General features: G+C 36.6%; 1 protein-coding gene across 12 annotated transcripts in view; it reads left to right on the top strand.

Moving 5' to 3' along the window:
* NBEA (neurobeachin) overlaps positions 1-13,516 on the top strand; it is a 509,812-nt gene that overhangs the window by 170,374 nt on the left and 325,922 nt on the right. For 6 of the 12 annotated variants that reach the window (XM_069808007.1, XM_069808003.1, XM_069808002.1 and 3 more), the window contains exons 23-26: positions 1,888-2,105; positions 3,622-3,775; positions 10,631-10,654; positions 13,128-13,308. In XM_069808007.1, coding sequence (XP_069664108.1) covers positions 1,888-2,105; positions 3,622-3,775; positions 10,631-10,654; positions 13,128-13,308 — 577 coding nt within the window. The remainder of the gene's footprint in view (positions 1-1,887; positions 2,106-3,621; positions 3,776-10,630; positions 10,655-13,127; positions 13,309-13,516) is intronic. The other 6 variants (XM_069808012.1, XM_069808008.1, XM_069808006.1 and 3 more) reach the window with 2 other exon arrangements.

The raw sequence follows: 13,516 nt of genomic DNA, 5'->3' as shown, positions 1-13,516 counted from the left end.
CCATAGTTATATATTTTCTGTTTAAAGGAAGTTAACCTTAATAAAAAAAGATGGAAATATGTATTAAATAGAACATAAATCAAGCATTATTGTTTTAATGAGTAAAGAGCAATGTTAATTTTAACATGTCTACAGTGGAGCCCGAGGTTGGAGTTTTGATTGCAGCATGCGTGGGAACTGCCACATTCCGTTTAATCTCTTAGAGACCGCTGAAAACACTGAAAAAGTGACTTAAAGACTGGCCACCCAAGTGTAGATAGTTGGGTTTCATGGTGGTTTACGCAATACATATGAAAGCCCATTCTTGCAAATACAGTATTACTGGCTAGATAAAAGCTCTCCTGTTATGGTACGGTTATACCACTACTGCTGCTGACATGACAACCACCTGTAGTTGTACCCAAAAGAGAACAAGTGGTATGTGAATGGAGTTGCTAACCTCAGATTCTCTAAAACCAGATCTACGATCAGCTCCCCACCTTATGAGTAAGGAGTAAGCTGTCTTTTGTCCAAATGGACTGAAAGGAAGCAACATATTGCACAACAAAGTAGAGGTGGGAAATCCTGCTTACTTCTAAGAAGGATTAATGCCTTTATCAATAATACACCAAATATTGAAGAATATAAAATTAACTCTTTCCTATGGTCCCAACTAGGAAAGCCTGAAAATAGAATTGAAAGCACTATGCAGATGCAAAAAATTCAAATCTTAGATAAGTCTAAGAAAAAAAAGAAAAGAACCATTTAAAGATAACTTTAAGAAAACCATAGGAAATGAAAGCAACAGTAACAATTTTGATCCCAGTAGGTCAAATTGAATGAAGGAAACCTGCCCTGCTCTCAAAATGCTGGCCACAGAAGATCAAAATTAGACTAAAGATCTAAGAAGCTTTCCAGCTCAAGTCCAGTGCCATGTCCATTTTTACACTGCTAACTTAAATATTTCATAAATGTCTTTTTGCTTTTAAATGTCCAGATTTAAAACAGCATGCTAAGATCAGGAAAAGAATATGTGAGCAAAGCAAGTATATTTTCTGTTTTGCCAGTTTTAAGCTAATCTAAAGTCACTTTAAAATAATTTCAAGGATGAGACTCTGTATTTCTTCCTTTCAGAGATGTTAGACATTGTAAGTAATTTCGTTATGAGTATTTGCCTCAAATTCAGTCAAAATGTTTGTTCTTTACTACTTTTTCCTTCAAAGTATTCTCTATCATATGCTTTATGTGTATCTTTTATCCTAATCACCAAGTGGAAACAGTCATGGCTATGTAGGCATTGAAAGGGAATGAAATTCACATCCACCACCAATCTAAAGAATGTCCTGAGGATCCATAAAACTGTTAACCAATTAACAAAGGGTAACAAAATTGGCAAAATGAGATTAGGGAGACTCAACTTGATTCTGTAATGATCCTGCTAAAAAGACCAGATAAATACATTGGTTTGGGAAAATGAGGAGCTGTCTAAAAGTACTCTGATTCCTTGAAGCCATCACTGTGTAGTTTGTCCATGAATATTTGAGTCAAATATTCAAAGAAAATTGTGTTATCGGCACAAAAGAAGAGTTGTTTCCCGTAAACAAAGTCTTGTCACTGCTGACCTTGTACGTGCTGCATTTGGTCTTTTCTGTAATACTTCCAGTGAAGTACCTGAGTGTAAACCACTGGTGAATAGTTTCAAGGAAGGGCAGCTGTAGCCCCTCGGTGCTGATTCATTTGAATTGGAGCAGCTCCTTTACTGAAGGATACTGCCTGCCTTGGAATATCAATATTTCCTGTAGTTTGTGCTCGAGTCCAGTTTTAGCCCATTCTTTCTCAAATTCTGCGCTCCATTCAGAAACACATTACGAAACGTTAACGTGATTTTTGAACTTCTTGTTGATGTAGGCAGTACAGGGTCGATCTGTCACCCAGCAAGACCGGGATTTACGTGTTGACTTGGGATTTCGAGGAATGCCAATGACGGAAGAGCAGCGACGACAGTTTAGTCCAGGTCCGCGCACAACTATGTTTCGAATTCCAGAGTTTAAATGGTCTCCCATGCACCAGCGGCTCCTGACAGACTTGCTTTTTGCACTAGAAACAGATGTACATGTTTGGAGAAGGTAGGCAGTTGTTTCTTCTTTTAACTCCTGATTTGTGTTTCCATCAACAAGGGAAAATTAGATGTGTTGTAGAGAGGATGTTACTGAGATAGTGGGAAGGGAAAGAGTTGGTGATAGCTGAAGTGCCCTTCTGTATCTTGTATCTTCTCTTTTCACCCCTTCCCAGCCTGTAACAGCTCTATTTCACAGGTAACAATTTCTGTTTTCTTGAGGGATTCTATGACTCATACATACTGAACTAAAGTGATCTGCTCTTTCAGCTTATGTTTAGCATTAGAATCTGCTGCTTCTGTTTCAGACACGAGGGAGACTTGTGTGTCTGCTAATGGCCATTTTCTTCAACTGATCAATTAAAACAGAGCTTCGCTACCTGCAAACCTTATAAATAAAACCTCTTTCCTATAATGTTTTCTAAGGAATCGCTCTTTCCAGCTGACAAATTTTTTTTTTGCATGCCAGCTCCCAGCTGTGGTTAGTCTTGGTGGTTATATTATATTTTATGACAGCAATGTGATTTCCTAGGTTTTTTGTACACTTTAACAGAGATACTCAATAACTTACTGTTATCAGAGCCCTTAGGTGTAATAGACACTATTTAATCGCATTTCCAGGACAGAATAGTTCATTTTCAGAAAACTTGAGCATAGTTATACCCAAGGACCAATTTATATTGCATTTAATTTCCAGTTTGGTGAACTATTCTATGATAGTCACTAGGAAATAGACATTTTTGATAATTTCTTTTGGCCAAATATGTGGGAGGGGTTTGTACTTTGTGTTTAGGGTAATGCTTGGAGATTAAAGTTCGGTTTGTATATTTTCAACTGAAGCCTTTGATTTTTGTTTATGGGCTGGCAACAATGTTGGTTTGGGAAAAGAACATACTTATTCACTGAGTATTCCTCAATGTCTTCACACAGTGTTTTATATTTTTGGGGAGTGACCGTTTCATGGGACAATTTCTCATCAGTTAGGAGTTGCTGAGATTTCAGCTAATCTTATTAACATCTGTGGCTTGCAAAGCTATCGCTAATGCTAAATTTAATATTAGTTAATAAAGTTAATATTAGAACAAGGTATCACCATATTATCAAATTTCTTCTTTAAAACACTAGCAGGTTGTTATCATTACGTGTTATCAAGGGTGCTTCAAATGGCACTGGTGCAGTATAGTGAACTCTTAAAATTAAATAATAACTTTCACACTGAAGAAACCACCCCACTGCTTTCAGCAGAACTGTGAAGTGAAGTACTGGTTGATGGGAATAAAAGGTTATGAGCCATTGTTCTCAACTGGGAATCTGAAACTAATCCCGGTGTGAAAATAGATAGCAATCAATTTGTTCAGTGGACTAGTCCTGTTCAGATTTTTAGACAATTTACATGCAAAGTTTTGTAGACCAGATTTTGGCTCTATATCAAAGAAACATTCACGGTCTGGTTGCAAAGAATAAATTTATCTAAACTTTTATTTTAACTGTTTGGTTTTAATCCATCCTTTCTTCTATTCTTGCAGTCACTCCACAAAGTCTGTGATGGACTTTGTCAATAGCAATGAAAATATTATTTTTGTACACAACACAATACACCTCATTTCCCAGATGGTAGACAATATTATTATTGCTTGTGGAGGAATTTTACCATTGCTGTCAGCAGCCACTTCTCCAACTGTAAGTACAATATTTCCACCTAGTGGTCATATTAGAAATTGTTCTTAATAATACAAACCACTATTTACAGCTGACTTTTTCTTCTTTAGAGACTCCTGTCCCCTCTCTGCTAATTCCTTCAAAAAAATTAAAACTATAATAGAAACTGTTAAGCTTTGATATACAGAGTGTTTATAATATTTTGCATTTGAAATGCTAATTTTATTAGAGAAGTAGTAACAAGTAAGAATAAACTTTCATAGGTATTTAAGATTTCATTTGAAATAGAAGACCATTAGGATCATGGTTACGCATCCTGGTTACTGTAACAAAACTGCATGCTTTATGATGGCTAGTCATTGATATTTGTAAATCTGTTTTGCATGGCCACCATTTGTTTGCATGCCAAATGATACCAGAAGTCATCCCCTCACTACTCTGTTTACTTCTTCCTTCAGTAGGTCCTGACCTTCATTTCCTTTTTTTTTTTTTTTTTTTTTAAAATCTTGTATTGAAATAGTCTGGTATTTTTATGCACTCTGATGCCCTTAGTAAATTGTAAGTTCTTAAATGATCACAGCTCAGGCAGGCAGAGTAGCCTAAGAGAATGCTTCATGAAAAAGGGAGAAATATTTTGTAAATGTTGCATTATTGTCAATAGTAATTACAGTATTTGAATGTGACGCCTTGTCTTTGCATATAATATCTGTAACTATTTCTTTCATACTAAATGTTTTATCTTGAGCATCCCGTAAGCATCTGCAGTTAATATTGGTCTTTGAAAGGGGAAAAAATGAGGCCCAGAAGGGACAAAGAGGCTTCTCTGAAGTAATGTGGCTAGCAGGCACTGGAAGCTACAAATATAGTTTGGCAGTAAAAGCTCAATTCCTTGTTCTAGTCATTCAGCAACTGAGATTTCTTTACTTTGCCTCTACTATTACTTCTAGTTAGCTAGCAAAGAAACCTGTTTTGCACGATTTTATTTGAAAGGTATGAATGTATGGACTAGCAATTGGCTAAACATAATTTGACTTTCAGCCAGGCAATTAATGGTAAAATGCTGTGTCTTTACTGTTTTCACTGTATTTACTGGGAAAATATTTACTATAAGCAAAAGTGCAAGACTCACAGGAAAGACTTTAGTTGTCTGTAGTCACAAGAATGACATCAGGGTTGCTGAATAAAAGATTTTGCAGATGCTTCATTGTAAATATTGACAAGTATGGGAGAGTGCACACCAAGCCATCCTGAGATGCAGGCTGTACTATCAGTCTTTAGATAAAAGTACATTGGGAGATATTTTTTAAAACAAACCTTTTAGGCATCATTTGAAAATGAAGACGTTTCCTTTGCCATCTTTCATATAAAAACATAAAACAGGCACAGCATTAATTAGGCTGCAATTCCACTGAATGGTCTCTGTGGTTTTTAGCTCTTATCCTGGTTTATGACACTGCAGAGCCATTCTATAGAACAATAATTTTGCAGTTCACCATTTCCCTCTATTCTGGATAATAAATATATATATGTGTGTGTGTATAGACAGATAGGTGATACAGCTTTATAAATTACACATCCATTTGCTAAAATATTGTGTGTTGATGCTACCTTGCTAAAATAGCAGCATTTTTCATGCATTGATACAAAATACTACATTTTCAAATTTGTATATTATGCAGGCATTTCACCACTACATGGGAACTATGTGTATTACTTAAATGCTCAATTTTGCCATGTGTTTAGGATAATAAAATAAAAACAAATTGTGAAATAAACTAATTCACTAAAAGGTCAGTAGCTGGCTTCAAATTGAATTAATCCTACTCTGTGAAATTAAAAAAAAAAAAGGAATTACTTTTGTCCCAGATGTATAGAGAGGGTGGGAAGGAGTAATTGATAAAATCATAAATTACCTTCACCTGGAAATAACCATTACCATCTAGGTGATGATTTCATAATCTCTTCCACCTGGCAGAGAGCTTCTTCACTCCCATGCGACTCCATTCCCATTCCATCACTGCCCATCCATACCCATGAGCAGGAAGATGGATTTATTCATCCATCGTTGTGACAGATACAGAGAGCCCAGCACATCCTTTCTCCTTCTTGGAGAAGGTTCTGTCCCTTAGTACTGGTCTGGATCACAGTTATGAAGGAACCAGATGCCCTGTTGGGCATCGGACCACTTCCGAATATCCATCACGTGATGAAAGAAAAGAAGTTTCGTACTGATTCTCAGACTTCTAATACTTTTGCTTCCTTGAACTGCTGTGGAGAAAGTGGATGGGTTGTTGGTGAAGGAATGTTTCTTCTCAGTCTTGAAAGGCCAAAGTAGTCCAGTGCTTACAGTCAGTTACAAAAGACTCTGTCTCACTCTCCTCCTTCCAAGAGCTGCTGACTGGAAGAGAGAAGAGGTCTGAAACGGGAAGGTTTATATGATGACTCCATTGCATAAAAACGCTTCCGGCAGGCTTTGTAGTGACACTTTCTGCCAGAGTAACTCTCAAGGGAGGAAAGAGCCAATATGCTTTCTCCCTCACTGATTCAAAGAATCCCAGAATCACAGGATGGTTGAGGCTGGAAGGGAGCTCTGGGGGTCATCTGGTCCAGCCCCCCGGCTCAGGCAGGGTCACCTAGAGCCGGCTGCCCAGGACCATGTCCAGATGGCTTGTGAGTATCTCCGAGGACAGAGACCCACCACCTCCCTGGGCAACATGTGCCAGTGCTCGGTCACCCTCACAGTGAAAAAGTGTTTCCCGATTTTCGGAAGGAACCTGCCGTGTCGTAGGTAATTACATTAATGAGTGCTTTTTTCCGCAAGATCTACAGTCCAAATTTTGTGTTGCGTCTCATGAATCCCTTCCAGCCTCAACCATTCTGTGATTCTGTAACTTAAACTGGGGCATGATATTAGAAGTCCGGTCGAGCAGTACTGCACTACTCTTAGGAAAGCAAGCCGTTCACATCTTATGTAAAGCTGCCGTACTGGGTCGGCTGGTTTAGCTTTCCGCCTCCAACCGCGACTATTTGCAGCTTACGTCAAAATACAGAAGTCTGAGCAAGCGTATTGATTGCTCTAATGATACTTCGTTTCAGCCTTTAGGATTTTAACAGCTAGAGAGGGTGTCCGGGCTGTCGTGTTTAATAACTACTGAGGAATTTATCCTTCTAGACTTTATCTAATCTTTTTTGTAGCTACTTACGCTTTTAGCCTCCCTAATATCCTACGGCATTGAGTCTGACAAAGTAATTATATAACCTTTGAAGCACTTCTTGTCTTTGCTTTTTTAAGCCTGCTTAAATGTATAAAGTCACTGTGTGCCTTACTGTTTATGCTATGAAAGGAGTGTTTAATCACGTCTTTATTAATCTCCATATCATTTATGACTTTGTAGGCTTGAGTCATGTCTCCTGGTGTGCCTGTTTGAATCCAGAGAGTCTTCATCTTGTTTAGTCTGTCTGTCTTTGGAAGCCTCTGATCCTCCATATCTCTATTCCGTGGAGCTTTTCTGGGGTGTCAAAACCCTCACGTTTTGTAGATTCTGTAGCATACAAATCTTGAGTTTATCAACAAGTATGAGCTCGTTTTACTTCATTTCTTCCTTTTTCACTTTCATGAATGGTGACTCAAATATTCCCACTGAAGGCCTTATGGGCCCGTATTGAAATTTTGAAGTAGTACTTACTTATTTCCTCCTAGTGTGTCGTATTTGTGGCATCGGACACATATTTACATCTACTTCTAAAAATTAATTTGCTTTTTGGTCTGGAATAACGAAATATGAGAGCAAAAAGCTTATAGAACAGACAGTAAAGGTCATTCCACCCTTTTACTTCGGGATGATAAAACAGGATGGAAATCAGGAAGAGATTAGGGTAAATTTAGGTATCCACCTGAAGTACTTGTGTGTGGACTAGATTTCTAGCCAACGGAGATCTACTCAATAGAAGCAAATTATTTAGCTATCTCTGATGTAGACATCTAGTAGCTGGTCAGCCAGACCCCTCTAGGGTTGATCGACTGCAGTGATTGTTAACCTGGAGCTGAATCCCGTCTCTTTTTACGAGGTAGCTTGCTTGTTTTCTAACAGAAACGGCGACAGACAGAAACACATAGTTTTGTTATCGATCTTGCAGTCCTACCTATCCACAGTTCCTTGACTTCAGCGTGTCAGTCTGAGTTCAAGCGAGCCCTCATCCTGGGCTGCTCATTGTTAAACAGCCCTAAATGTCTGTTACAAAACTCTTCTCAACAATTTGCTATAGAGTTAGTTGTTATTAGGTGTGTCCTATTGCCTCTCATTTTTTTAAAGGCATTTCACCTATTTCCCATTAGTAGAAAAGATGCTGAATATCGGATGCTTGAATTAATTAAGGCTATATGCAGAAAAGAACCAAGGGATAAATTTACCAACATGATTTTCAGAATATTGGAGGAATTGCAGGTGGTTTCTTGGTTTTTTTTTCTTTTGTGCAACAGATTCTGTATTGTGTTCCCTCCCTTGCTGAAAAAGCAGTACTGTCATAGTTCTTTAAAAAGATGGATGTTTGGGGAATTTCCCATTTCAAAAAGACTTTTTCCTTTGCATAGTTAGGATTTGGAGTGAAATGGCAATTCTTCTGGGCTGTGTGGAAGATCACCCCCTGATCCCTGGTCTGCTGTAGAACAGGCAATCTTAGTTATGGAATTTCCTCACTATTGAATTCTTGTAATAGAAACCTGCCTTTCGCCTTGCTTTTTTAATCCAGACTAGGATGATCTGAATAGTGCTGTGAACAGGAGCCTTTAAATACAAATAGGAAAAAGAAAAGAAAAAATGCATTATCTGTGAAAACAACCCACTCACAAGTCTGTGAGTGACTCAAGAATACAGTGAAGGTTACATGTTTGTATGAAATACGGGGGAAAGTTGACTGTGATTCACAGACATTTATTCCCACATGTTTTAATATTTCTCTTAATTTCAGTTCTATACCACCTCTGTCTCAGGGTCTGTACAAGGACTTTCTTCAAATGCTGGTGTTTTTAAAGGATTGTCAATTGTGTATATGAAACAATTTGAATTGAAGCAAATATTAACAAAAATATATAACCAGTTTTGTTGTTTTACAATATAAGCTGGAGTGTGTTCCACTGTTGATTCTGATGTCTTGCTTATTAAATTGGGGATATTAAATAACTCTGCCAATATTATAGGCAGGTCATAAAATATAAAATACTGATTTCCTTTTTTTTTTCCTTTCTGGAGGGGAGGTCCTTGAGGCTTTTTTTTTTTTTTAATTACAGCTATAAGGAAGGCATTTTTAAGATGGTGTACAGGTGTGAAAAAAACATATCTGGGGAGCCGTAAGGAAACAGGTTTGCAGAAGATGCTTTCTTTTAATAGCAGCTGGTTGCCAGATAAAACACTTTGTGTACAAGCTAGGAATTTGAAGTAATCATTGCTTACTACAAGGATAGCAGCTGTGACAAGGACTTGAGGACATTGAGTAAGGCAAAAGAAATTTGAGGAGTTGAAATATATGTGACAATTAAGAGTAAATTTCCAGGCCCCTTGCAATTAGTTTGTTTTTCCACTTATTCTGTGAAGTCTGTAATTCTAATTCTTGCTTGCAGCATTTAAAACAGCAGCTCTCAAGTTGTGATCTGAGGGCTGCTGGTGTTATATGAACAGCTGTCTACAAAACTCAATTAAACATTTAAAGACAGCCTTATTAGGTCTGTGGATTAAAAGCCAAGAAGAGATATTTTTTTCTGTATGTCCTCTATATAGCGTTACCATTATCGTGTTCATGACTCATGTGGTGTCACAGGAGCTGTGTGATCTATAACAATTCCCAGAATCAATAGTGGCACACTGCTGTAAAAATTGTCAGCTAGTAATCGAGAGATAATAGCCACAGGTTAATTCTCGAGGTGCATCCAGCTACAAAAGAGGAAGACACATTTAAAAACTGGTTGAACATGGTATTTCCTGTTTCAGAAGGAAAAAAAGCAGTTTGTTTCAGCTTGTTTTTCTTTGTTAGATTAGTTTTTTCCACTATTTAAATGACAAAAATAGGGACATACTCATGAGAATTCAGTTTCTTTCTCTTTTTAAAACATGACCAGTGAAAACTTAAGGATTAGTTCCTAGCTCATTGTGATAAGAGAGAAAATGCTTGTACCTAAAGCTAAACCATAAAAATTTAACACACCTATTTAATTGTGAACATTGAAATTTGAAGACTAACTCAGTCCCAGGGGCTTAGTGAATCTTCAGGGTTTTTTCTGTGGTTCAAAAGCATTCAAATATCCAGTATGATACTGGTTTACGTTGAAGAAATCACACCCCAATGTAATACATATAATGAACTATCTTGTGTTGCTTCAAAGGAAGGAACATTATGCATGAAGAACCAGTTTGCTTTTTGTGATTTATATTTGTTTTGTCAAAGCATTTTAAATGTATTTGCCTCCTCATACAAGGATTAACTACTTTATTACATTTCAGTTGAATGGCTTGCTGTAAAATGCTCATTTTATTTCTATATAATCAGTGAAAACATTACTTTGGTTTACATTGCTTCATAAAATTGCTCTATGTACTATATAAAAGCTGTACATTGGTTTGGAAGAATCAGTGTTTGCATGAACTCCGTAATAATACAAGATTTACAGTTTTCCTTGTGCATAGCTATCTCTTAGAACTCTTTACTTTCAAATGTTCATGCTGAGCTGAAATGTTTTGCTGTTCTAATTATAAATTAAACAAATGTATAATTCCAAGATACTAATTTGTTTCAATTTTACATTGTATTTTTAGTTAACTTAAATAATTTTCTTTTTCTTTTATTGTTGTGATCTGTTGTCTGTTTTGTCTGTTGCATGTCCAGGGTTCTAAGGTTAGTATTGCTGCTGTAAGTTTCAGTTTTTTGCATTTTCAAAAATACCTTATTTTTGATCATTTAATATTTTGGCTTTTTTTATTATTATTATTTTCCTGTATCATATAGTAGGATGTGAATAGCAATAGATTGGGTGTAATTGTTAACTTTTCCTAGCATGTTGCCCTTGAGTAACTTAATGCATTGTCAAATATGATGCTTACTGTTAGCTACTGGACTGAATGTAGGCAGGTCTATGAGATAATTTAAATCATAAATTAGAAGTTATATATATATAGTTGTCAATAGAAAAACTCTTTAGGCTCTGAACATGTTAATTGTATGGAACACTTGTTACTGCTCTTAACGTACGCTGAGTAGTCATGAAATGGTGATCATTTCTCTTTAAAAAGAGTTTTTGAGCTACACCTATCTAAAATGTTGCGAATACTTGAAGGCAGCTTCATCAATAATGAAGCTTATTTTAAACATTGTTAGAATATCAATGTGCTGTATTTAACAGGTAGAACTGATGGTAAGTTTTGCTATAAAAAACTGTCAGTCTTTTTTTTTCTTCCATCCAGCAGAATTTTAGGGAGATTTGTAAAAAAAGAGATTTTTTTTTCAATTCAAAGTTTGCAAAAATCTTGGTAAAATACACTAAAGTGTTATATAAAATGAATTTATTAAATAACTTGCAAAAAAAAATATAAAGCAATAGATATTCTGAGAAGGTTTAAGACTATGATTGATGCAATACAGTTAAAGCTTGAGAAAAATCAACAGCAGGCAGTCAATTGGCTACTAGCAAGCCTGATGTTATTTCAGGCACGAGTTTGAAGTTCAAGTTTGTATAGCCGCCTATGAGTTTTTCTAGCAGACTCTTGTGGCTATAGATTTTTTCAAATATATTTTCTTTGGATGAGTGCTTTCAAAAATGATGTTCCAGTCTGTTACAAAAACCCAGCAACTTATTTTTCCAAAAAGTAGGAACACAACACACGCTGCAGGGGGGAGACCTGGCTAAAGAAGATAGGCTGGAAATCGTTCTTCTGAGAGTTGTCATTTTACCATTTTTCTGATATTATTGGGCAAATCAGACAGATGACAGCCCTTCCTAAATCACTCACATAACTGACATGTTACATCCTTAAGAGAAATTAAATGAAGTGGTATCTATCGTTGTGGTGACACGTGCCACATTAGATCCTTCATCTTTCAGAACGGTTGTTTCTTTAATACCGTTTGGCACAGTTTGCACTTTTATAATTTTGGATGTAAAGTATTCTAAAAAGTGACTCATGAGTGAGGATACTAATTTTTTAGAGGTATGGAAATAAAGGATTTTTTAATTTTTCTGTATTTCTTTTTCTTTGGAAGGAAATGGCCTTAACAGCACAAAATATATTTTGAATTTTTGTTAGAGATACTTCTAAGCAAATGAATAAAGATAATCAAACACAATGGAAGTAATACCTTTCAAAGGGACCGAACTCTCTGTTCAGAAAAACCCTGCAATCTGAAATCTTGTTGACAATCAATAAGAATCGGCCATCTGTAAACAATTTGAAAAACAGTATTTAGGCATATAAATGTGGACACAGTCAAGTACTAAATTCTGTTTTCAATTTTGCCTAGCTCCAGAGGTAAAAGTATTTAAACAGGTATTTATTTGTTTAATTCCACTTACTGTTTCCTCACTTATCTGCACTGTTAGGCACCTGAACACATTTGAAAACATGACTCTGGACATCTAAGTATCTTTTTGGAGAAAAACATGACCCCTTTTTAGATTTCAGAAGTACTGACCTCCTTCAGCATTTTTTCTGTGGATTCCCATTAAGGAGAGTCCGACACTACATTAGGAAAGCAATGGCCCTTCTCTGGGAGATGGGAGCTGCTCGCCATATAACTTGTCGTGTTTTTCCTTCCTCCCTGCTGCTGTCGTGCGGGAGTAAACGTCCCGTGCTCTCCTCTCATCTCCGGGAGAATTGCGCTCTGTCAGGTTCCTATTCCGTATGAGCATTCCCGGGGAGAATCGATTTGTGGGAACAGGGCGAAACTGTCTGGTTTTTCCCACTCCACTCCTCACAGTTACTTGTTTATCTAAAGGAACGTAAAAGCTGTACAGACAGCAATTACTTTTATCTGTTACCTGCCAGTTTGCTTAGCCTATGGAAGAATGTGAGAGTACGTTGCACCCTTATATACCATGCGTTGTTTTACTATCTGGCCGCTCTGTCTTTATGTAATTGCTAATAACTTTCTCATTTATATTAGACTTTTTCTTGTCTATTACAGCATGTAAATGTAAACGATTTTCTCACTTTTCATGCTGTCTTACTTTGAATTTCACTCAGTTTGTTAATGGTAATAGTAGGAGATTTTTATATAACTTCTCAATGTATTTGTCGTTAAGCATAACAATTTAGGTTTGTACGTGTATGTGCTGTCTTTATATTTCAGTTGTGTTCAAACTGTTTAATTCAATTATCTCCTTTTAAAGACTGAATTGGAAAATATTGAAGTGACACAAGGAATGTCAGCAGAGACAGCAGTAACTTTTCTCAGCCGTCTGATGGCAATGGTTGATGTACTAGTATTTGCCAGCTCTCTAAATTTTAGTGAGATTGAAGCTGAAAAAAACATGTCTTCTGGAGGTCTAATGCGACAGTGCCTAAGGCTCGGTAAGTCAGCAGACAGTATGTATTAAATAATTACTTACAGATCAGTGAGCTACAGATGGATCAAACAGTGACACATGTAGGAAAGGACTTGTACTGACTGCAATGTGCTAAAATACAAATCCTGTTTATTATTGATTTGATACAGTTATAAGGTTGATTCAGTTTTGGCACAAAAATAAGTTAAAATGACATGTCTGAAATTGTTCTT

This window comes from Haliaeetus albicilla, chromosome 20 (genome assembly GCF_947461875.1).
Source record: "Haliaeetus albicilla chromosome 20, bHalAlb1.1, whole genome shotgun sequence".
NCBI lineage: Eukaryota > Metazoa > Chordata > Aves > Accipitriformes > Accipitridae > Haliaeetus > Haliaeetus albicilla.
This window is presented reverse-complemented; position numbering and strand designations above follow the sequence as displayed.